The following is a 24,772-nucleotide window of genomic DNA, read 5'->3' on the forward strand; positions in this document are numbered from 1 at the left end:
TCACACAACCTGGTGCGTTGCACCAAGGATGCTGCAACGTGCCCGCGGTGCCAGCCGGCTCCAGCCCTGCAGCCTTCGCTCTGCACCGGAGTGGGGAGAGCCAGCCCCAAAGTCCAGTGAAGAGGCAGAATCCCAAAAGACAAGGTAAATTCTCCCTGTTTCCTAAGCAAGCTCTGCCTCCACACATGCAGGAGCCCCTCACGCTGCTGGTGTGGACGGGACGAGTGTAGGAGCTGCTGTCCCGGAGCAATGGCTTGCATGGGACCGCAGGCAAGCTCCTGGCAAGCGCGCTGCAGCCTCCAGCCTTGCATTGGTGTAGGGATGCTGCTCCCTTGGTGCCCACATTGGCTTTCTCTAAAGAATTCAAAGAAGCTGGAGAACAGATTTTTCTCTTCTTTTCAGCATTTGTTTCTTAGGGACCTAAATCCGCCACAGGAAACAGGTGGAGGAAGAGTCAAACTCTAATTAAATATAAAGGTGTCTCAGCAGTGCTCAGCGGCCTCCGCCTCCACTTGCAGATGCCGTCTCGCCCCCGCAGTGTGCCAGGAGGGCTGACAGGGGACCCTGGACCAGGGACCTGCTGTGCCCTCCCTGCGGGTGCAGCCAAGCAGCCATCGCTCCGCGAGCAGCAAGTCTTAGCACTGGCTCTTACGCCCTGCATCTCCCCGTGCCTCCTTGCAGCTCTGGGAGCTCGTGTGAGGCTTTCTGAGAACACTTAAAGCTCACCGGAGCAGCGGGCTGGATGCAGGCTGGTGGGGTCCTGGCAGGGGTCTCCCAGTGCTTGGGGGCACATGCTGAGCAGCGCTGCTCCTTTGGGTCCAGGAACTGCAAGTAAAGTTTTAAAAGGTTTCACCCAAAATGGTCTTGCCAAGAAAGGGCAGATCCCCGTATACACACATACACTTTCTTCTTTCTCTGGAGGAAAGCCCTGGTCCCACCAAACTTTGGAAAAGCTTCTTGCTGCTCGCAGCAGTCGATTCTTCAGGCCCCATGGCAGAGGCTGCCCAGGCGGTACCCGGAGAGCAGCATGGCTGCAAAGGGCCCGTGGGGCAGAGCCGCAGCTGGAGCTGCAGGCTGGGGCATCCCCGGCCGGGCTGCTGCTCTGGGGTCACCCGCTGGGAAGGGGGGTTCTGCCCTGGGCCCCACAGGGACACTGGGGATGGAGGGGGTGACGGGCAGCCCCCCGCCCCCCGCAGTGGGGCGATGTCAGCTGCGCTGGTTTTTCCCTTTCTGCTTTCACAGTTTTTGCATGTTTCACGTCCTCCGTGCAGAAAGGATGGAGCGAGGAAGAGAGAAGCTGCGTTCATGTGAGGAGAGACCTACTTACCCACCCACCGGAGGCAAAAGCATCCTTCGCAGCCAGCCGCTGTGTGAAAAAAAAAAAGCAGCCCCAAACGTTAGCGCCTGAGCATTATATAAACCCTCACGAGTGGCCGGCGGCAGGGAGAGCAATGGGGAGAGCCGCAGAGGCATGGCCGGTCAGTGATGCTCAGCTGGAACAGCCGCTGCTCCAATCCCAGTTGCGAGAAGCAATCGTTTTCATTTACCTCCACTCAACTTTTTTAGCCACCTCGTTTTGATCTAGCAGTGCAGATGCCGAATGGCTGTGCGCTCTGGGTCTGTGTGGATGTGCTGGAGGGGAAATCCAACAGGGCTGTCGCTGAGGGCATCGGGACCACTGCCCGAGGTGGCAGCGCTGCTGGGGGACACTGTGGGCTCTGGCCGGCCACGGCCCCGCAGAGCACCTCTGCTAACCCGGGGGGGTTTCAAACACAGGGAGCAGAGACACCCAGATATGTTGGGCAGAGAGGAGGAAACCTGGGCAAAGCAAGCCAAGAAATGTTATCCCTGACGGTCCCCAGAGTGCAGGTTATTCAGCTGGCAGAGAGCTGGCACGTGCTGACCCTCCACCCAGCCATCCCGGGGCAGGAGGGCACGAGCAAGTGGAGGGACCGCAATAGAAAATGGTAGTTAAACAGGGCTCCATCCACCCCAAGTCCATCTGCCCAGGGCAGAGCGGGCAGGACAACACCAACCCACCACACCAGAGAACACACTTTCCTGCAGAAGCAGAGCTTGTGCCCTGTTTCCAGGCTCCCAGCTGGCCTGTGCTCCTTTGCTGGGACTCACGGGCACCCAAGAGTAAGAATGAGGCACGAGGACAGCCCGGGTGTGCAATTCCCAGCGAGGAGCTGCCAGGCTGTGAGGGGCAGCGGGGCAGAGCCAGAGAAGCAAGCTGGTTCCTGGCTAAGCGTGCAGACTTGCAGTGCCTGGTATTCAGGGCTTCTGTAAATGCATTGCTATTTTTCAGACCCACAAACGTTTCTTCCATCCCTCCTCAAGGCAAAGCATACTACAGATGGATAAATGAGATGAGAAGCCTGTGTTGTTCGCTGCCTGGCGGTGATACACCCTCCACTTGCTCCGGCAAGGGGCACAGGCACCAAACCTGCCAAAAAGCTGCAGAACCCAAGCGGTCCAAACCTGCATGCATGGAAAGCACAGCCACACATCAGGTATTTGCATGGTTCGGCACATCACAAACATGGTTAGGCTATTTAAATATTTCATATTCCTGGCTGCTGGCTTTCAGGGAGAACAAATTAATTCTGTTTCATGTATCCAGAAACGGCCCACATCAAACCGCCTTCCTGCACACTTGGTTAAACAAAGTTAGCAGTAAAATCCTTGGGGTTTTGCTGCTTGTTTCCAAAACCATTTGATCAGTAAGTGGCTTTCACGTCCTATGACTCTAAGATAGGAAGTGGTCATTACTTCTTGCTATTGCTCCAAACCGGTGGGGATTTCCCGCTGCCTTCCAAGCTGGGTTAGCACACAGGTGAGTTCAGCGTGGTGGCAGGAGCCACACTGGCACTGCCACCTCCGCTTGTCTCACCGGCGTGCAAAGGGTTGCTCCAGGCTCCGGAGAGCAAGGCAGCAGCATTCAGAGTTAAGGACAGCATTAAATTTTTCTGCTGGATTATAGAAGCAGCACCCAAACTGAACAGCAACAAGACCAAGCTGTAAGAGGTGGGCTCGAGCTGATGCACGGCCACTTTTCCATCCAGCTGCACTAATGCAGTCCCTGCATCCGCGCGTGCACCCCCGGGTGGCTGGCACACTCCTGGCCAGGCAGCTCTTCACCCCTCTCCCTTTCTTAGGATCAGTCGTGTCCAGTGACTAAGCCCAGCTCTGGCGGCAGAGCAGAGCGGGAGCAGAAGTGCCGCACACCCACCGGTGTCAGTGGTGCCACGAGGCCCCTGCAATCCTCTCCCATCTCTCTGGCCGGGGCTGCAACACCTGCCTCCTCTGGCATGCAAAATAATTCTGCTTTTGTGCCGTGGCAAACTCCAGCTGCCATCCCCCAGGAACCAGGTTTCTCTGCAGCACCCCTTCTCATAAGTGATGGCTGGTTTTATATACAGCGTTCATCACATTGCTCAGAAAAATCATCTGATCATAAAGTTATTCACCCAGCCCTGCAAGGATTTCCATTTAAATAACAATGAGGCTCAGTTACAGACGGCAGGGCTGATCTGGCTGCACAATGACTTCTTCATTAAGCTTCCCCTCGGAGGGCTTTCCTCACAGCTGAGCCATTAACCTCTTCCCTTGCAGCTGCTTTCTGCTGCTGACACCCAGCAGGTCCTGCCCCGAGCCAGCAAACCCTCGGCCCACAGAGCCCAAACGGGCCCTGCTGCGGGTCAGGGATGCTCCGGAGCCTGTTTCTTCATGAGGCTATCACCTGGCTGCCTTGAATCCTGGGAGATGGAAATCCTCAGATAGATGTTCCTACAATGGCTTTGGCCTTTGTCCGCCCCCAGCTTAACCGGGCATCGCTGCTGGCATGCCCTCAGCACATAAATGCCTTCACACAGATGCTTCACAGAAAATTGGGTGGCTCTTCCCTGCTTGTTCACTCCAAGCGAGCACGGGTCTCATTTGGCTTGTACCGCTCAAACATCATGCTCGTACTCTGCTCCCTTTCCCCCAGCAGCTCTGCCCCTGGGCCTCCATCTCTCCAGCTGGTCTGGTCATTTCCCAGCAAAACCAAGCCTGGGCTAAAGCACAGATCTGCCATTAGCGCAGGGTGGGGTTTGCCTTTTCTCACGGCGTTTATCTCATGTTATTTTCCACTGGAGATTATTCCAGCTTGAAGGCGAGCGTGCAGGCGAGAGCTGTGGGCCAGGTGTGCCGGGGTCCTGCCTCGCTGTCCCCCGATGTCCTGCCGGCCACCCTCCCAGACCCCACAGATGTTGGGAGCGTGCCCGGGCACTGCAGCAGAGCTGGTGGAGGGGAGGCGCAGGGGAGGCTCGCGGGGGCTTTACAGCCAAAGACGTGGGTTTCCCTCCTCCTTCCCCCATGCCTGGCACTCTCCTTGCTGGTGTTTTTGCCTTCCCAGTGGCCTCACCCTCAAAAGCCCATGCACACAGGGATACAAACACCCACCACCGCTCAGTGCTGTTACTGGTGAAGGCGGTGGGTGCCACTGCTCAGACGCCACCAACCCCTTCCCCGGGTGCTGTGCCTGCCGGGGTGGAGGACCCTGGCTGAGCCCACCCCAGGTAACACGTCTCCCCGCTGCCGCCGGCTGCCGGGATGTGGATCCTTACGCACGTGTTTGTGTCACCGGAGCATAGCCATGGCCCAGGCATCCCACTTTCCCTCCGAGGAGTGGTGACCCCGGGAGCATGTCCGCAGCTTTACCACTGACTTACTGCTGCCATCTTCAGCTGTGGCATCGTGTCTCTGCAGCTCCCTTACTCCTCTCCAGCCGGGTCCAGGAGCGTTAGTGCAGGCGAGGGATCTCCTCTTGGTGATGGCTTTGGGACTCCAGCTCTAGAGCTGCAGACAAGCTGGTCTCCTCTGCATAGTGTGGGGTATCCCGGGACCTCCTGGTACCGCTCAGACCACAAACATTTAAAGTTAGACAAAGCTGGGGAGGAAAAGCAATGAAAAAAAAATTGAAAACAGAGAACAACCTACCTGTTGATCAATTTCCAGAAATATTTGAAAATGTTTCACCAAAAAAAACCTGAAAAAAAAAAAAAATCTCCCAGAAAGGCTTGCTGCTTTACTAATTTAGAAATCAAAAGAATTTTTGAATGGAAAACATTTGCATGAGGTTTTCACTCCTCTCTAACTAACTAACTCGGTTTTGGTTTTGGACAGCAGCATCTCAGCTGCTGTTGGGTTTTGTTTACCCCAAGGGCATCCCCCCGGGCGGCAGGTTGGAGGGATGCGGGTACCAGGCTGCGCTGGTGTGTCTCCTGGGTCCTGTCCCAGCAGCTCACACCACCAGCCCCAGCGAAGAGAAGGGGAGGGAGCTCAGCACTGGCCGAGTGGGATTTTTCTGCTGTAAATCGCAGCAGGTTGTTTTACTCCGTGAGCTGTGAGGTTTATTTATTCCTCCCTTACGCTTGCTCATCTGTGTTTGTTAGCCAGATCGTACCAGTTGCCATCTGGAGGAAGCTGTAAATTGTTTTCTGGCTTTTCCCTACCGACCGTGGCTCCTCCGGCTCCTTCCTGCCCCTCTCGGAGCTGGGAGCTCTGCAGCACCCGGCAGCCGGCGGATGTCGGCTCCGCAGTGCGTGGCCCAGCCCCTGCCCGTGGGCTGCTGGAAGGGCCACGGAGACCCGGGACCACCAGGTCCAGGGGCCACAAAGCATTGTAGAAACTCCTGTCTTCAGGGGGATTTTTGCTTCTTTCTGTGTGTGGATGCCAGGCCACGGCCAATCCACTCACTGCACCCAGCCCGGGAGCTGCTGAAGTGTGCTCAGGTGAAAATAATCCTCGTCACTGGCGGTGGTCACATTTGCAATGACACCGGAGGGGGCTCTGTGCTCCGCCAGCAGTCTCTGAGCCAGCCACGTTCCTCAGCTCTCCCTCTAGATTCCTCTTCCCAACGCCTCCATGAAATCCAGTTGCTTCTGCAGCCCCGGGGCAGCACTGGGGCCTGCGGACGACGGGCGAGATGTCACCTGGGCTTTCCCAGGCATCCTCCCTGCTCCAGGGCTGCCCGCTCCTGGAACAAGTGGAAGGTGAAATCCTCCGCGCTCCCAGCTCAGTCTGGACCACGGCCATCGGGGCCTGTGAGCATCTTTGTAAACGAACATTTGGCGTGTTAAGGGCCATCCTGCCACTTCCCCCCACCCGATTCATTCGAGGTGGAATCTCCTCCCCTGAAACGACTTGCTGGACTGTCAGCAGGTATCTGAACATAATTAAATCCCGCTGCTTTTTCCAGTGTCCTCGGAAGCCTTCTGCCTGACCCATTTCTGATGCATCCCAGCAACGGCAGTGCCGGCGGGGTGCCCTGCCTGCTCCCCAAACCCCGCTGCCCGCGCAGGCAGCGCGCCTTGCCTTTGCCGGGGCACGATGGCTCTTCTCGGGATTAATGATCAAAGGGGGAAAGCTGCTGACACCGGCTCCAATTAGTGCTGGAGAGGGGAACGGCAGCGCCGGGCGCCCGGGGACACCGGCCGGGGCGGGGGGGGAGCCCCGCTGACCCCGGCCCCGCCGCCGCTTGCGGAGGGAGCGCTCCCACCCGTGGGAACCCCCCACCCGGGGTCCCCCCCACCCGTGGGAACCCCCCACCCGTGGGAACCCCCCACCCGTGTCCGGGGCGCCCCGGGCAGACGCGGGCTCTCTCCCCCCCCGCCCGGCAGCCCCGCCCGACTCGGGATGTCACCGTTCCCACGGCAACGGGAGCGCTGCAAAAAAAAAAAAAAAAAAAAAAAGGAAGAAAAGGGAAAAGGAGCTGAGGAAACAGCGGGGGGGGGGGGAAGGCAGCCGGGGGGTGGCGGGGAGGGGGGGGGGGGTCGGTACCCAGAGGCCACCCCCGCCCCGCCGGGCCGGGCCGGACCGGGGGATGCTGCCCGGTGCCCGGAGCGCGGCGGGGGGGGCTCTGCAGGCTGCAGCCACCCAGCCCGGCAGCGTCAGCCCCGCTGGGACTGGGGACAGCCACCTCCCCCAGCACCGGCACGGCGTTAGCCCCCCCAAACGCTCAGAAAGCAAAAATGGGGGGTCGGAGCGCTCTGCCCCGTGCCCCTCTGTGACTACAGTCTGAGAGATTTTCTCCAGGTCTCCATTTTTTTCTTAAATCAAGGCTGAGAGTCCCACCAGGTGCTGTAGCTTGAGAAATAACTCAGGGGGGTGGGCAGCAAAGCGGGCAGAGCTGGGGGCAGCTCCCGGCTAGCGGTAACGGCAGGCGGGACAGACGGACGCAGCCAGGAGAAGCCCGGGTATGTGAAAGGCATTTTGCAGCTCAGCATCCTCTGCCCGACCTTCACGTGTCCTCTTTTTGCAGACCCTCGCCAGGGCCGAGCTGCCAAACCCGGCCGGTTCGGCCCCCTCCCACCGCAGGCCTGGGCGGTTCGGCCGGGCCCCCGGAGCAGGGACCGCTGGCCCACCTCGTCCTGGCGCTGCCGAGGCTGGGGATGCCCTTTGCCATCATTGGCACCGTGGTCGCAAAGAAGAGGAGGAAGCCACGCCAGCACCAAGGTGCCAATTACTCTTTCATTAGCAGCCAATGCATTTCTTTACCAGCCCTGTGCTTCTCTGTACAATGTTGATCATTTTGATGGAGCATTTGTTTTAATTTCCCAAATGAGGAAGCAATCTTGTAAATATTGTGCGGTAATTAAAATGGCTATTTATTGTGCAGCATTCTGGCTGCTGCCAGCACAGAGTCTGATTAGCATTCCCCTTCCACGGAGCCTTTGCTCCAGCCCGTCCTGCTGCTCCGGCGAGCTCCTTCGCCCTCGCGCCTCTCGCTCCGACGTCGGCACAGCCAGTGATATGCAGCCAAAGCACCTCCGTGCCTGCAAGCCCCGCTGCTCTGATTCCTCGCTGCTAAAAAACAAACGGAGGTTTGACATCCTCCAAAAGCTGAGAAAACCAGCAAAGAGCGATAGAAACTCTTGCTTCTGAAGCAAAACCCGCTTCTTGGGGTCTTGCTGGCAGCAGCGGGATCAGCCACTATGGGCAAATCTCCGTGTTGGGGACAACAGAATAACTCGGGGTCTGGAGGAGGGGGGGGTGCCCTGGGGCAGCGATCCCTTTCCCAGCTTTGACCTCAGGTTGGGGAGTGCTGCCTGCTCTCTGCTCGGCCCGGCGAGGAAGGCGCCCACCCAAAGGCTCGCGGTGGTCCCGCACGGCAGGTGCCCCCCGACCCACCCTGTCACCGCCAGCATGGGAGAAGGGCGCACATCCCGACAGAAGTCCTGGTGAGGGACTGAAGCATCCCGGGGGAGGGGTGACAAGCCCGCTGGGAACTGCCCTCCTGCTTGGGCTCGCAGCCCCGCCGTGGGGCCAGGGGGGGTTTTAGCCCAGTTCAAGAGCACAAGCCCGTGTCTCAGGGAGGGGACGCTGTCCCAAGGCTGGCAGACGGCAGCGGTGGGCTCCACGCTGCCCGCTCCCAGCAGAGCCTGTGGGCCAGCACCAGTGACCTCCGTCGTGGCTGACCTTGGAGGAGGATGGGGACGGGGATGGGAATGGGGCGTGTGGCAGAAATTTCTCCGAGATGGTTCAAAATCCTCCTCCCAGGTCTCCATGGTGACCAGGAGCCTGTGCCATCTCCGGCGCTGGGTGCAGGGCAGGCGGCAGCCGTGCTGCCGGGGAGCGGAGCAGCTTTCCCACTGGGGACCACAGAGTGCTGGGGACACGCTGTGGGGTGGAGAGGGGCCCCACGGCCCGGGGAGTGGGACCGCAGGCTGTTCACGCATCACCGCCGCTGGTACTCACACCAAGCCTTACAGCGAGGGTCAGGAGTTGTGTGTCTGAACCTGGACTTCCAACTCTCATCACATTTGCGTGAGCGCAAATTAGTTACCTGAGGCTTTGCCTTGTGTGGTTTCTGTTTATTATTTCCTCTCCACAAACATTCAAAGTGGCAAACGCTGAAAAAAAAGAAATACTTGGGAATAAACCTCTATCCAAATCCATTTTAAAAACCCTTTAAAATGTAAATCCTTCCAGCTCAAGCGATGCCGGGTAAAGAAACACTTTGGTGCTGGGGGAAGCGAGGCTGAATGTCACTAGGTGTGCAGAGAGGAGGTGCAGCCCCCGCTGCCATGAGCGGCTCGGCTCCCCTGCCAGCTGGGGGGAAGCGGGGCTCCGGGGGTCCCAGGCCCCCACGCTACCCTGTCCCCCAGGCCCCCTCCCAGGAGGCACATTTCTATGCTGGCTCCTCTCCGGGGAGCCCGAGTGGGCTGCTGATGACAGTGAAAAGAAATTAAAGATCAATAAAATGAGGAGTAGAAGCAGAGGGGGTGGGAAGCAGAGGGATAAGCCCCTCTCCCCCTGTTTCCCCTCCACCAGCCTTGCTGAGGGGCCTCTCCCGCTCTGCCGCGGGGGTCAGGTCTGGGACCGCTTGGTCGGACCCCCAAGGCTGAGCTGGGGAGGTCCCCGCCTGCCCCCCCGTGAAACACCCTCAGCTCTCCGGCTGCCGTCGGTTGCAGAAGCTCCCGGAGCATGTGGTGGTGATGCTCATTAGTGCTCTTTGCATATATGCTAATCGGCGGGGAAGCTGCTCTGGCATTTGTGCCTTGTTCCTGGGCTGCAGAGTAAAAATAGCAGCGGAGGCTGGCACAGCGCTCCGGGGTGGCACAGTGGCAAGGGACATGGCACGACGAGGAGGGATGTGGCACGGCGGCGAGGGATGTGGCACGGCAGCAAGGGACATGGTATGGCGGCGAGGGATGCTGCCCAGCCTTCGGGTGCGTTCCCCAGCCCCGCAGGCACTGTCCAAGCACAGGAGGGCACGAGCCCGTCCCCACGCCTGCACTGCCTGGACCCCGCTAATGGCACGGCTTTAAAAGCTTCCCCAGAATACATTTAGACTCCCACTCCCTTTACCATCGCCTCGCTCCCCGTCTCCTACATACAGATGCCAGCTCACGCGCGGTACCAGCTCCGCACGTCATCGCCCACCTCCACTGTCCCCTGCACCCCCATACCAGTGCCCACACATCCACCCAGCACACCCCAACCCAGCAGCGAGCACCCATGGGAGCTCCCCAAGGCACCAGCACCCGGTGCGGCGAGCAGGGTGCTCCCCGGGCTCACGCAGACACCCGGGAGATGAGCACGGGGAAGGCTGGAAGAGACGTGCCGGCCAAATTATAAGCTGCCTTGGAAGCCTTGCGGGCGCAGCAGCTGCCCTGCCCGCTCCCTCGGGGCTGCCAGTGGTGCGAGGGCTGCAGGAGCTGCGCTGCTCCCCGCTCCCATGCAGCCCCTCGCATGGGGCCGTTGCTGCAGGTGCCCCCTCCCCTGCAAGGCTCCTGTAACACCCACAAGCACCGGAGGAGTCCAGGGGCTGCACATCCCTTGGCTTTCTCACGAAAGGTCTGCAACGCTCCCCCAGCCCTGTGCTGGTGTCGCCGCTGCCCTGCCTGCATCTGGATTTTAGTGCAATTCATGTTTTTTGAATGTTTTTTTTTTACATTGGCTGGGGCCAGAGTCCCCCAGTTTGCTCCCACAGGCAGGAGGCAGCCAGGGAGCCGAGGAGCAGGTCGGTGCCCTGGGAGCGGGTCCGGCCTCGACCGGTGGGTGCTGGTGAGGGGCAGAGATCCCGCTGCCCCCAGCCATCCCTGCTCGCTGCTGCCTGCGTCCGCCCTCCGCAGCCACTGCGTGTTCCGCCCGACAGACAAAATGAGCTAAAAGAATTAAATCACCTTTTATTTTTAAGGCTGTGATTTATCCAGCTGTAGACGGGCAAAGAAAACCTTTACAGCAGAGCAAAGTGAGAATTCCCAGACGCTCTCACGGGGCATGTTCCAAAAAGCATTCATCCATCATACTCTGCCGCAGCCACACTCTTGGCATCTTGATGTGCTGCCGCTGCTCGGGGATGCTGCTATTTTAAGAGGAGGCTTTGGGGGAGCACGCTGCCAGACACCCCTAATGGTTCTGAGGGGAGAATTTTGAAGGAAAAAATCTGAGGTTCCTCCTTTCCTGGACGGGGTCAGGGGTGGCAGGCGGGCGGGCGGGCGGAGGGGAACAGCGAGGTCTTGTTCTGTCTGTGAATGAAAAGCCTTTTGTGAGCCCGGTGCGGTGGCACGGGTGGGGAAACATCACCCGGTGAGGCTCCACCGCCGAGGAAACAACCACCACGGGGCCAGCACGGCGCGGCGCCTTGCTGAGCTCACGGCCCCGGTGATTTCTTCTTGTTACACGAGCTGTTGTCTGATTATTGCTAACGTGTGGAGGTATTGCTTTTTCAGCCCATTTTTCCCTACCGCCTGGACCGTCCCTCTCCTGGAGGTGAGCTCAGGGGTGGCCGGGCACCGGTGCAGTGATGGAGCCAGGTCTCCTGCAATAAGGGACTCGGTCCTGCAGCGTCAGTGTTTGGGATCCCAGAAAGTGGCCTGGGAGAGCAGAGCTCCCTCCCGGCTGTTCACCCCTCATCAGCCCGGGAGGGTGCCAGCCCCTCGCATGCAGCAGAAAGGAGAAGTCACCCCCCCCTCCCACAGACGCTGGGGATGAGCTGCCACCCCCCAGCAGGGACCAGAGTGCTGAGGCAGTGCTGCACTTACGGCCACGGCCACGCACAAAACCGTGGCCATGGGGCATTCCCAGGCAGGCTACGGGGCTGCATCCCACCCCGGCTCTGTGGAAACAGCAGGGGGGCAGGGAACCCCCCCAGAGCAGCCACGGCCCCATGTCACCGAGCTCAGGGCTGAGCCATGCACGGACAGCGCATGGGCGATGTCTGCCCAGCACCGTGCGGGGGCCAGGAGCATCCTGCGCTGCACCTCGCTGCCACGCCGGCTCCCCATCGGAGCACGGTGTGCTGCCCGACCGGCCGTGAATTCCCTGTTCCCAGCGGGGCTGCAGCGCGGTGGAGCCAGGCAGGCCTGTGAGCTGGGGAAGGAGGGAGACTCGGCCGAATTAACCAACTCATTAATTTGCACATTTGCACGCTGCGTATCAGCTATTTCCAGCACGATGCTGCTGCCAGCGGCTGCATCCCACACGGCCACCAGCCAGGGTGGGCTGAGCCGTCCCCGCCAGGGACCGGGGGATCGGCCGCAGGTCAGGGCGCAGGGCAAGGCATGAAACGCAGCAAGAACTCCTGCATGGCCGGGGGGGGTCACGCAGGCTGGGCAGGGGCCCGGCTCAAATTGGGGCCACAAGCCAAGGTCGGAATCGTCTGCTGCCGGACATGAGCTGCAGGCGAGCAGCCCGGCTCGGCGGCCGTGCCGCGGCACTTGGATATTTGGCGAGAGCCTTCAGCCATGGACAAACGCACGGCTGTTCCCCGCGGGTGGGCTGGCACCGGGGAGCCCGACCGCAGGCAGCGGTTTGGCGTTCTTCCCCCGGTCAATGTTTAACCTGAGTATTTATCCAGAGTGAAAGAGCTGCAGTGTGAGGGCAGGAGGGGCTCGGGCAGGCACAGGGACGGACAAACATCCTTCTGATGCTGTTCCCAGAGCACACCCTGATTTTTTTCCCTGTGTCCCCAAAGCACTGGCACCAGCCATGGCCGATAGCACCCGGGCGAGCACATGCACGAGGTCTGCAGAGCCTTCGGCGGCTCTCGTGTCCCCAGCGGTGCCCTGGGCTCCCCCCGGGCTTTTCATCACGCAGGGGTGTGAGCGCTGGTGTCCTCGCCAGCTCCAAACCTCAGTAATTACCTCCCCATTAGGTCCAGGTGCCCACACCATCAGTGTCCCAGGCCTGCCCTGCTCCCGAGCGGCATCTCCATCCCAACGGGTGCGAAGAAGCTGGAAAACACCAGGCAATGTCCCGGCTCCGCGGCAGATCCACGTGCCGATAAAAACATGGTATAGACCCATGGCCAGGCCTGATGCAAGTTTGATTGAATGGGAATGAGATGTATTTTATGTCCTTAAAGCACATCAAGTGCTTGGAAGTTAATTGGTATTTAATTAGCATAAATTAAGCTCTTTAATAACAAAAACAACGCAGTATTACAGATGCTTTATTAAAAGTCACCCTGACAAATTAAAAATGAACGTGCTGAACGCATCAACAGCAAAACAGGGAAGCACACGCGGCCGTGCGGGGGCCATCCCCCACCTCCTGCCCCCCTCGCCTGCACCCAGGGACCGCGAGCAGCGCTCAGCAGCATCGCCGCCCCGGTGGGACCGCAGCCCCCCAGCCCACCTCGCCTGCACCCGCCGGGCAAAGGGCCCTGGAGCCGGGGTGCAGGAGGGAGCTGGGATGCAGGAGGGAGCTGGGATGCAGGAGGGAGCCTGCCCCGCGCAGAAGCAGCTGCAGCCATAAGCGTGTTTCCTGCGGTGTCGCAGGGCCGTGCTTCCTCTCGAAAGGGGAAGGTGGGTGCCCATCCTGCCCAAGTGTGGCAGCTGCAGAGGTCTGCGCCCCGAGCAGGGGCCGGGGCAGGTCAGGGCCCCCCCAGTGGCTCCCCACGGCCCCCAGCTCCCACCAGCACCCGCTCCCGCACCCCCCCAGGGTCCCTCTGGGGAGGAAGCAGCGACTTTGCTCCTTGTTTGGTTTGGCATTTTTTGTGGCGTTGCCATGACAACCGTCCTAGTGACATCTTCATGCTATTTGTCTCCTTCTGTGGGTTGCATCATTTTCCTTCCTGAATGAGCAGCTGCCTGTGCCCCGGCTCACCTGGGGCCCGTCCTGCCCACCGCGGGGTACCACGTCCCCCTGCCCAGCCCTGGGAGAGCTGCCTGCGGGAAGGGATGCAGGCAAATACACACGCCCCGAGTCAGGGATGCTTTAATTCCAGCATTTCCTCACTTCAGCATCTCTACAACCTTGTCCTTTTCTAAAAAAGAATGCATCGTTGTATGTGCGTGCGTGCATGCGTGCATGTGTGGGTCACCTCCTGGGCTGGGAAAATAGAAAGCAAGCTGAAAATAGAGAGGTGACATTGTGCGGGGCTCTGCCAGCCCCACGGGGACATCAGAAAGCTGGGAACCTCCTCCCTGCCACAGCAACGGCTTTTCTGCCTCTGCGTGGAACAGCCTGTGAAAAGAGGTAGGAAGCATCTGCTTTACCCTGGGGGTTTCCTCCAGACCCACTGGCAGCAGGAGACGGGGAACAGCCGGAGCCCAGCACAAGGTCCTGGCCCTGCGAAGATGCTATTGCTCCCGCTTGCAGCAACCTGGCCCTCTCCCACTCCTGTCTCCCCCTGCTCTCCAGCCCCGTTTCTGGACTGGTGCCCCGGGTGCTGGGCTGGGCAGCCCCATGCGGGGGGCACAGGCCCCCCCAGCACAGCCCCTTCCCTCGGGGCACCTCAGAGCCACTCTTGTAGGGGCTGGGAAAGCAACAGACGTTGCCCAAGTTAAAAGTTTGCAGAATTAGGAGTGACTAAAGCCAGGTAACTTGAGGGGTTCCCTGCTGGGGCTGGGAGTACTCGCAATGATGCTCATGTGCCAGTTTACCACCCAAGAAACCCTTCGAGCGGTGAGGACGGGGTCCCTGTGAATCCCCCCCCCCCGCCCCGGTGGAAGCTGGCAAGTCCGCACGATGAGTCAGGGCAGAGCTGCCGTAGGGGACGGATACCCGGCTGACGTAAAGCTGCTGCGCTGGCTCCTCTCCCCCTGCCCACACAGCTCCATCATTTTCCTTCTGCCGACTCCTCCTGCTTATGGCAGCAGCTCCCTCCGCCAAGGCAGCCCCCTTCCCTCGCCGCCCGGCCCCCAGCACTCGTCCTCTGGCAGGGGAGGGATGGACCCACCCTGAGCTCTCGGTGGGCACATCACCCCTGGCCCTCCTGATGCCAAGAGGGGCCAGAATTCGGACTGCCACCAAAGCTCCCTTCTCCCATCACCTCCTATGTGTCAGTCTCTGTGGGGCAGGCCACAGGCAAGAGCTGCTCGGCATCATCCTGGAGCTGCGCGAGGGACAGGAGCCGATCCACGGCACAAGCCGTCAAGCGGGCTCCTGTGGAGGAACATCCTGCCATGCTGGAGCATGGGCTCCCCGCGGGCTGGATGCTGAGGAGGGAGCTGGTGGAGAGAGAGCAGAGATGCTCAAATGGGAGACAAATGCAGGAGTTGGTGTAGGGCAGGGCACGGACCCTCGCAGCACCCACCGTCACGTTCGGGGCTGGGGAGCTCCCGCAGGTGTGTGCCAAGGCAGAGGGAGCTAGCTGCATCGGGCCTCGGAATTAATATTGTCATGAGGAAGTTAGAAATCGATTAGTGTCAGCACTGGCAAGCAATATCATAGAGTCCCCAGGCAGGGCTGCTCGACTCAGCTTCTCGCCACCTTGGCAGGATTACGGCAGGCTCCTCACAGGGTGTTTGGGAACGGGCAGCTCTCACTCCCTGCCCCAGGGAGCTGGAGATGCTCCTGGAGAGCAGCCCAGCACGGGGCTGCCGGCCACTGCCACACACACCGGACCACCCGAGCACGGGACAGTGGTGCCCACCCCGGAGGGCGCAGGGCTCCCTGGCACCGCAGACACCCAGGCACGGCCCCGGTGGGACGGATGCCGTGCACGACCGATGCCGGGGAAGGCTCGGACCCCACGGGTGCTGCTGTGGGTCAGAGGATGCTCCTGGCAAGTCGGTCCCACAGCCGCGGCAGGGGCTGGCAGAGCCCTGGCGAGCGGGGTGAGAGCAGCGCTGCCCGGCCCTGCTGCCAGTGCAGGGCTGCCTGGTTCAGCTGGGCTGCTTTCCATCGTCCCTGCGGCATCAAGTGAACCATCTCCTGAGCACAAGGTGCCTGGGAGATGCAGAGGGGAGGTGGGATGGCGAGGAGCAGGAGCAGGGAGCTTCAACGGCGGCTGTGCTGAGCCGCACCGGCCGCCCGCGGCAGGTCAGCAACAGCGGCACGCACGCAGCCCTGCATCTGGCATCACTTCAGGAGCAGGCGGATGGTCCGGTCGCCGATCAGGAGCCTTTAGGGAGGTAAAAGAGAGAAACTCAGGGTTAGGTTTTTTTGCCATTGCAAGCGTGCATCAGAAACCCAGCAACAGCCCAGTGCCAGCCTGAGCCTGGATTCGCCCCGCACAAAGACATGGATGGAGCAAACGTGGATTTGGAGACAGGTAGGATCTTTGCTGTCGCCCTGTCCTCCTGGGAAGGAGAAGGGAAAGGAGTCTCCAACCCTTGGCCATCTCTCTGGAAAAGCGGCTGCTTGCAGCCTTGACCCAGGGAGCAGGGAAGCAGCCCAGGCAGGGCGCAGGGCAGAGACCCCGGGGAGGCGGCAGGGTGGGAAAGGGGGGGTCAGCCTGCACGGCTCCGCTCTCCTTACCGCTGCGGGCACCACGTACCTCACCAGCACGCCGACAAGGAGGGCAGCGACCATGGGCCCTACCCAGTAAACCCAGTGATAGTCCCAGTAGTTCGCTACCAGAGCCGGCCCAAAGGCTCTGGCAGGATTCATGCAGGCTCCGGACACGCCACCTCTGAAAGAGGAACAAACCGGCTGCATCAGCCCTGCGGGACACGACACCGGGACCTGTCCCCCTCGCTGCTGGGACAGGGAGATGCACAGGGCTGGAGGCAGCAGCGTACCCCTCCCGGGGCTCCTTGCCGGGGGTCTGGCCCCGTTCTGGGTGGGTGGCAGGCTCGGACCACCCCGGCCCCCATCCAGGCACTGCTGCTCGGTGCCCGGGTACAGTTTGCTTTTGCAGCGTAACGATGCCCAGACCCGAGCGGCTGCAGCGCAGGGACCAGCTCGACCCAACAGCCCACGGTGGCTGCTCACCGGTGGGCACCTGCCTTCCCTCACCAGCGTTTGCAAGATACCGGGGAAAACCCGGTGCGGGGTGGAAGCACGAGTGCCGAGTCTATTTTGGGGCTTACCGGGAGCTTGGCTTTTAAACAGGGGAAGCTCTGTGCCACACGTAGGTAGCAGAGCGGGGCAGGAGAGACGATAGCATTTAGAGATTAAAGAAAACTGCAACAGATAAATATTTGCACACGAGGTTTGTGCAGTGTTTAAATAAGAGCTCTGAATCCCGCTAGAGGGGGCACTGCCTTAACTAAACAACCCATTAACATTCATAATTGTGTGCACTCGTTATCTGATCGCAGTGGCACAAGACCCAGGCTGCTCGCCCGAAACGCCTGCCTACGCCGAGGCTGCGCTTGGCAGCGTTTCCAGCAGCCGCGAGGACACGCAGCGAGGAACGGCTCCCGATAAACCCTCTCCTGTTTGCTCAGGGCTTCCGACGACAAACACCGCCCGTGCGGCCCTTCGGTTTTATCAGCCCGTAACAGGTACTTGTAAAGGCTGCTCTGGCTCAAGTGCCACACTCCGGGCTCGAGCCGACGGCCTCTCCTGCACCCAGCCGGCTCGCTCAGCTCTCCCCAAAAATATCAGGGGGCCAGTGGGCTCATTTACCTGCCTGGCGTGCTCGGCTTTCCTCAGTTTCCCTGGCCAGCAGGTCCTGTGCTGTGCTGCAAGGGGGCACATCCCATCCCATCCCATCCCAGGCACCGGCACTCCCTCCTCCCCGGTGCAGGATGCAGCAGCCGCAGTGCCGGCCGGGAAGGGAGCAGGAGAGCCCTCATGCTGGGTGCTTAGAGCTGCCCCGTGGGCTCTGCTCAGCCAGCACCGCAGGGAGCTCTGAGCACCAGCTCCATCCCCGCAGCCCACGGTCCCATCCTGACCCCCCTGCTCGAGGCACCCTGCCCGGTGACGGCGGCTGCTGGGGCGGATGGCACCGGCTGGCCGGTGGGAACGCGGACGGGGAGAGGACTCGGCGAGCTCACCCCGCCAGGATGTCAACCGTGACCGTCAAGCCGATGCAGAAAGGTGCCAGCGGGGTCTTGGTCTTCCCGTTGACGGCGCCCATGCAGACCGCGAGGACCAGGAAGGTGGTCATGACGATCTCGCCCATGAGGACGGAGGGGATCTGCTCATCAGCTGCGATGCTGCTGAAGGCTCCTCCGCTGGCATTCACGTACCGCTCGCTCGCCGCCACGGCCTGCACGGGGGGAGCCCGGTTTGTGCCATCCACGCTCCATATTGTGGGCTTTAACGGGCATATGTGCTCACTGTCAGGACAGCGTGGGCGGGCGTAGCGTCAGGTTAAAGAAGAGCTAATCTCATCACTTTCCTCCTGAAAGCCAGCCCTAAGCGCCTGGCAAATATAAACTCATTAGCGAAGGCTCTTAGCGTCTCCCGAGATAATGAGCCAGCCACCGCTTTCCCGGCAGGATGAGCCTCACCCAGCTGCCGAGGGGTTTGCGGTGGCCAAACCGCACCGTGCCGCTGGGTGCGGGCTGGCTGGGTGCTGGGAATGGGCAGCACCAAACGTAAATTAACCTTAGAGCACAGTGCCGTAAGTAGAAGCGCAGGCAGACACCGTGCGTGAAAATGGCTGGAGCTGCAGAGGTACCGCGCACCGTTCTGTGCCTAATCAGTGCACCATAGCAAACCTCTGGAGAACAGCTGCCATCCAGGATTAATTAGCCGGGCCCCAGAGCGCCGTGCAGAGGCAGCACCCCCACATCTGCGTGGCACTGCCAGACCCAAGCCGGCAGCGGGGGGCGAGTTGCCCGAGTTCTGCAGTCAGATCGTGACAGACCTGGGAAGAGGAACCGGGCGCCCTGGCCCCAAGAACCAGACAAGCCCCACGGCCACGCGACCCTCTGAGCCGTATCCCCTTGTGAGAAATCAGGGCTCTTAATGACATGCAGAATGGATGCACCACGTCCCCCTCGCCCTCTCCAGCACACAAGCTGCTGCAGGAGACCCCAGGGCTGGGCAGCAGGTTGGGGCTGGCCAGGCCAGCTCCGGCAAAGCAGGGGGGGGTCCCTGCTCCCCCGCATTAGCCCTGGTTAAAGAGACTCCCCAGGTGTCCATACCTTTGCCAGGCTGGCTCCTATCGTCCCTCCACAGAGCTGGGAGAGCCAGTAAGGAATGAGCATCGTCATGTTCAGCCCGCCGACCAGCCACACGCCCAAGGACACGGCGGGGTTGAAGTGTCCTCCGCTGCAAAGGAGAGAGGAGCATCAGCGAGGGGTTCACCCCCAGGGTGGGGTTCCCTCCTGGGGGCTCGAGCGCTGCACTCGCCATGGACTGGAGCCACAAATGCTTTTTCAGTCCTTCCCGGGAGGTGTTATGCACTGCAGAAGAGCAAAATCCAGCCATTTCCTTTCTCTGCAGTTACTGCTTCGAAGCAGCAGCATCTTCACGCTGGACACCCACCCCCTCCCACGGGGCTGGCAGGGGCAGGAGCTGCCCCGGTGCAGTTTGAGGGACAGGGTTTGGGACTGGGTCTCCGGATACCCCCAGGTGATTCCAGGAGCTGCCGCAGCACTACCAGGGGAGGTGCGAGGAGAAGGGGTCTCTCCTGGCGTTGCGGGGTGCTGCAGGCTGCAGAACGCACCAAAGCCCTGCCCAAGTCCCCGGTGCAGGGGGGGTTACACCGCTGCCCCCACCCCCAGCGAGAGCTTTGCCTGTGGCAGCAGCACAGCCCGGCCACCAGCGCTGTCTGGAGCAGCTCCTCTGGGGGCAAAGACAGAGGAGGAAAGTCATTCCCCGTAACAACCTTGTGACAGCCACCCCTGCTGCTCAGGGGAAGCGGGGGGGGGCACTGATGGAGCTGGTACCCAGCTTGGCAGGACACAAGTCCCCAGGACAGCAGGGAAGGGGATAAGCGCTGTCGGACAGGGCTGAGGCCACCTCCCAGCCATACCAGTGCTGCTGGACTCTGCGGGGATTTTCAGGGTTTACCTGCCTCTGCTCGATGTGAATGCAAAGGCACACAGGTCTCCCTGCATCCCTGCCCGCTGCCCACCACAGCCCTGGCAAGGGCTGGCAGGAGCCGGCGCTCGCCTCCTTACGAGACCTAAATCATTCGTCTTGAAGACCACATGCAAGACAAACTCAGATACCTTCTAATTAAAACAGATTACCATGAGACATGTGTTAATGAACAGGTTTTATAACCAATCAGCCCTAATAATTGCTGGTGAAGCCGATGAGTCAGAGTGTCTAGGAACTATGATCACATCTTATTCTTCAGCTGTAATTAAAGACCCATCATACGAGAGCAAGAAGTTGTGTTGTTTAGGCTAGCAAACGTCTCGGCCAGACAGGGCTCTGGCTGCAAGTACCCTCGGAATGAGTGGGAGCCGGGGGGCTAAAGGAGAGCCTGTCTGCAAATAAACCCTGGCGGGAGCACCCACCCACCCGTGGCATGGACAGCGAGCACTCATCCCGAGCCAGGCTCCTCTCCAGCCTCTCTGGACACAAAGTCTAAAACCTGACTTTTAGGCTAAAACATCTCCCTGCGCAGGACCCTGAGCCAGCTCCTCCTTGCTTCAGAGCTAACGGGGGACCCCCGAGACGCCTCTGCAGCCCCTCATCACAACCCCCCCCCCGCGCTGCTCCCCTCGCCCGTGGCTTCGCTGTGCCGAAGGCGTCCGGCTCGGCTCCGCCGGCACACGCACCCCTGATCACCGAGTCCCGACTGCACAAACCTCACCCTGAGGTGTTATCCCTCCTAATCAGGCGCTGATAAATTATCAGTCAGTTTGCTCTGGACTCCAGGGCTCGCACGTGAGCCCAGCTGAGCCACCCTCCCCGGCCGGGGGAGGTTTGTGTCCCAGCCCGGTGTGCCCAGTTTGCCGGGGGGGGACAGCCCAGAGCCACCCCATCCATGGGCTGCGCGGAGCCAACCGAAGGGAAGGGAACAAGACTCCACAGGGAGTGTTTCAGTTTCTTCCTTCAGTGTAAATCCGTATCTTAGTGTCAAACAACACCTTTTTCAACGAGCAGGTTTGTCTAAATGTTGCTTTTGAGGAACTGAAACCATTTGTAAATGGAATCCAAATTTTTCACCTGAAAATACACAGAGTAGCAGCATACTTGGGCCAAAATGTTTCGTTCTGACATCCTTTTAAAAGGAAACGTCTCAGCTTCCCAAAGGAATGCCTCTGTTTCAGCTTTGACTGTTTTTATCAAAAGGGGCTAAAAATAAAGCATTGCAATCAAAAGCCAAGCGAACTCCCCCAAACCCAAGGCATTATGGGCAACCACCACCTAAGCAGCCATGGCATTAACCAAGAGGCTCGACGGCAGTGCAGCGCTGCTGCAGTCACCGATATTTGGGCAGGAAAGATCCTAAAGGCAGCGCGTGGGGACACGTGGAGCATCTCCTCCCGTCCACGCATGGAAACGGTGCGGGTGCTGCGGCAGGGACCGCAGTGAGGGGGTGCAGAGGGGGTGGCGGGGGGGACACGTGCAGCCCCAGGTGCCGGCCCCCCTTACCTGATGTCTCCCAGGATGGCAATGGTGAGCCCCAGGGCCAGCCCGTGTGCCAGGGCGGGCTGCAGCCTCCCCGTGCCCTCTGCATCCTCGATCACGGAGAGGCAGCCGATGAAGATGAAGAGCCCGCTGCCCAGCAGCTCGGCCACGCAGGGCTGGACGTAGCGCTCGTACCAGTGAGGTTGCGAGGGCTTGGACGGGATGTCGATGTCCATCGCCTCCTTCACTGGGTGGTGACCGCGCTTGGCAGCAGCCATGAGCGGGGCTGGAACGAAGCAGGCAGAGCCCTGGTGGCAGCCGGGCACGATGGAGGGGATGCTGCAGAGCGGAGGGCTTGAGAAACTGGAGATGCAGGCTCAGGTCTCGGAGGGGTCTTGGTGCAGGGACGAGGACCCTCGAGGAGCACCCTGCTTGTCCCGCTGAAAGGCTGGCAGGCTCCCCTTGACCTGTATGAAGAGGTAGTGGATGGGAGGCTCTAAAAAATGGATTGGATTTGCATTGCTTAAAAAAAAAAAAAAAAAAAAAAAAAGGGGGCAATAAAAGCTGATAGGCCAACCCCCAGGAATATAAAAGCTCTTTATCACTGCCGTTCCTTGGTTCAAGGCTTTGGGGTTTTTTTTCCCTGTGGGCTTTTTTTTTGTTGTTGTTGTCATTGTTTTAATGTTTTCTGCCAAGACTCAGAATCTGATTCCTTTCATGTAGATACCCGGAGTGCCGGCACCTGTGCAAAGCCCAGCTGGCCTGCTTCACTGGGCAGCTTATACCTGCTTGTGCTGCCAAGAGGCAGCACGTGCCAGAAGGACCACAACATCGCGTGTGCCGGGGCACGCACGGATCCAGCAGTGCCCTAGGAAATAGCTTACATAGCTCTGGGGAGGGGAAAAACCACTCCTTGTCAAAAATCACTCCTGGCCAAGAGCTCAGTTCTCTGTAATTAAGTCTAAGCCCAGGCATAACACAAGAGACGAGAGCCCTTCCTAGCATGGTGCGACCGAGAGCCCCGAAACGCGTGCAGAAGCAGACACACGAGGTGCAAGGGGGAAGGCTGCGCCCCGGGAAAGGGTGTCCAGAGGCACCGTGCTGACGTGGGGGGAGGCAAACTGAAGCCCCTCGGAGCCAGCCCAGGACTCGGAGCAGTGTCCGGGGTTAGGCGTGGAGGGCAGACACCTCCTTCAAGAACTGCCAGACGTTGGTGCCTCCGGGCATGGCAAACACGTGGGATTTAACTTGTGTTACATCGGTAACGCTTAAGGGGCTTTAAAACCTTAAACACAGCATCAGCATGGAGAGACCTATCACGAGATCTCTTCCTACAGACCCTAGAGAGCAGGTAAAGTGACCAATTTGCCTCGAGTTACCGAAGCAGCCTGCCTGAACCACAGTCAAAGCCGGTTCCCCTAAACCTCAGCCCACGTCCTGCCCAGACCTCCAAAAGTGGGGGGTCCATATCCCCCTTGCACTGCCCTCAAATAAAAGATTGCTGGCGAGGGTGCCAAGGGATCCACCAGCAGCTTTGAAAGTTGACGTTGATCAACCGCTTAAAACAAAACCTCCCCAAACCCCCACCGCACCCCGTAAGGGATCACCCACTGCCCAGAAAGCCAGACCCGAGCCCCAGCAGAGGCCGGGGAGCTGCAGCCGGCAGGCGAGGGGGGGGGCACGGCCGGGAGGCTGCAGCCTGGCCGGGGACACTAGCCACCACCACTGCCCGTGCAGCGATGGGCACGGCAGAAACCGCCCTGGCGACACGAGCGCGCGGGTCTCTGCATCGCAGCTTGCGTCGAGCAGCAGGAACGCGCCTGCCGCCTGCGCGGGGATGCAACCCACCCCGCAGGAGATGAGCACTGCGGCATTTCACCTCCTTGAGCAATCGCCCACAACGTTTCGTGTTTGTAGTGGGTAATTAAGGATTGGGGTTTATAGGTATTTTTTTTTTTCCCCTCTCGTAAGCAAGGGTAAAGAACGCCACGGATGTTTTATGATGTTTTCACAAGACACTGGGAATGGGAAGGAAATTTCCACTTGCCTGTCCCAGGGAGGGCTGTTGCTGGCCACACGACAGACAACGGTCAGGCCAGAGCTCCAAGGGAATCCCAGTTCAGGCACCTCAAAATGAGCCTCTGTCAACTCATTTCCCCTCCCGGGAGCATGTTTCCTACAGACAAAAGGTCTTGGCATCAAGTTAGAGAAATCACTAGAATATGGAGAGTGAGAGCTGGGGTTGGCTGGTCTTTGGGGCTTCTCTTTGAACCCCCTGCATGGACCTGTGGAACAGGAAAATACCCGATTCTATCTCATCAGCTCGCAGAGCACAGTCACCTGGAGCCAGTTTCCAACAGGTCCATCGAATCCAGCCGCCACCACATCTCATGGCACAACCAGATGAGGGTTTCATTGGGAGGGATTTCAACTCGGGCAAAAGGAATCCAGATTTCAGGGCATTTATTATGAGATTAACGTAACGCACATCCAGATTTCATCTGGTGCTTCTTACCAGCAGCTCTCACAGTGCTGTACAAGTGATGCTGGCATCGCATCAGAGTGCCAAGAGGCGGCTGAGCTGCCCCCGATCGCCGGCAGCGCCGGGCAACAGCACCGGGCAGCATGGGCAAAGCCCCAGGAGCCAGCCCACGGCTCTGCCCCTCTTTGGCCAGGGCAGAGGCAGCAAAATTTTGCAACGCTGCTGCTGCCGCGTACACGGTGCAGGAATGCTGCCGATGGCGATGCCATCACGCCTGGACCGCGGCTGTACAGGCTGCTGCAGATGTCTCCCAGTGGAGCGATGGCTCCGGAGCACTGGAAGGTCACAGCCCAAAAGTGAAGATTAACTCCGCGTCCTTGGCTTTTAAACATTTACCATTATTGTTTGGGGAGCAGGGATGTTTGCCTGAGCCTTCTAGAGGAAATGCTCTGCATTCAGGCAACAAAGGAATTAATTATTACTAAGCACAGGACTGAAACAACAAAACAGAAGTGCGATCTTGAGGGAACTTTTTTCCCCCATCAGTAGGAGCTCCAGCCAAGCAGCTGCGCACCAAGTGCCAGCCAGCACTGCCCGGGCATCCCGTGTCTGCCATGTGGGACTGACTGAAAAAAATCGCTGGGGGAAACCGGCTTGGGAAATTTCAGCACTGTGCAAAACACTGACTGATTTGTTTTCGAAGATTAGGGAAAAGGAAGCATTTTTTTGCAGGGCCACGGCTGATGTGCCGCTAACCGAACAGTTCAGCTGGCAGTTTCTTGCCTTTCTTTCTGGAGTCCAGGGAACACTGCTGTTCTCTAACCACTGCCTCGGTGTAAGGACAATTACAAAGGAAAATAACGCTCCCCACATGTAATTCAAGTTAACCTCAAAAACAGGGACAAAACCAAAACAATAAAATAACGATATTTTCAGCACCTGTCAGCTGTGGCTCTTAAAGCACTTTCGAGCCCCTAAATCCTATCTGAACTTCCTGATGGACAAATGAGGCTGAGCAATCACTTGGCTCGTCACCAAATCATCACAGCACGCACAGCAAAGGGGCAGAACCGGACCTGGCAGCGTGGGAGGGCAGGCAGGCAAAATACAAACGAGCCACATAGGAATTATCTAAAGTTT

The 24,772-nt window shown here is 59.5% G+C and overlaps 1 protein-coding gene across 1 annotated transcript; it reads right to left on the reverse strand.

Annotated features, from left to right (window-relative positions):
* Positions 1–13,095: 13,095 nt before the first annotated feature.
* Positions 13,096–21,620, reverse strand: AQP8 (aquaporin 8). The gene is made up of 5 exons (XM_052772936.1): positions 21,175–21,620; positions 18,765–18,891; positions 17,667–17,881; positions 16,220–16,354; positions 13,096–15,844 (listed from the first exon to the last, which is right to left on the reverse strand). The coding sequence occupies exons 1-5, from the start codon at positions 21,426–21,428 to the stop codon at positions 15,802–15,804; spliced, it is 774 nt and encodes a 257-aa protein (XP_052628896.1). The 5' UTR covers positions 21,429–21,620; the 3' UTR covers positions 13,096–15,801.
* Positions 21,621–24,772: the final 3,152 nt, after the last annotated feature.

Source organism: Harpia harpyja, chromosome 21 (assembly GCF_026419915.1).
Source record: "Harpia harpyja isolate bHarHar1 chromosome 21, bHarHar1 primary haplotype, whole genome shotgun sequence".
Taxonomy (NCBI): Eukaryota; Metazoa; Chordata; class Aves; order Accipitriformes; family Accipitridae; genus Harpia; species Harpia harpyja.

What these genes read in the sequence shown, in the direction of transcription:
- AQP8 (XM_052772936.1), bottom strand. Translation starts at nt 21,428, where the DNA reads ATGGCTGCTGCCAAGCGCGGTCACCACCCAGTGAAGGAGGCGATGGAC. An exon ending in TAGGAGCCAGCCTGGCAAAG is followed by an intron (nt 17,882 to 18,764) that starts GTATGGACACCT and finishes CCCCCCGTGCAG; the next exon opens with GCCGTGGCGGCGAGCGAGCG. An exon ending in CTTGTCGGCGTGCTGGTGAG is followed by an intron (nt 15,845 to 16,219) that starts GTACGTGGTGCC and finishes ACCTCCCTAAAG; the next exon opens with GCTCCTGATCGGCGACCGGA.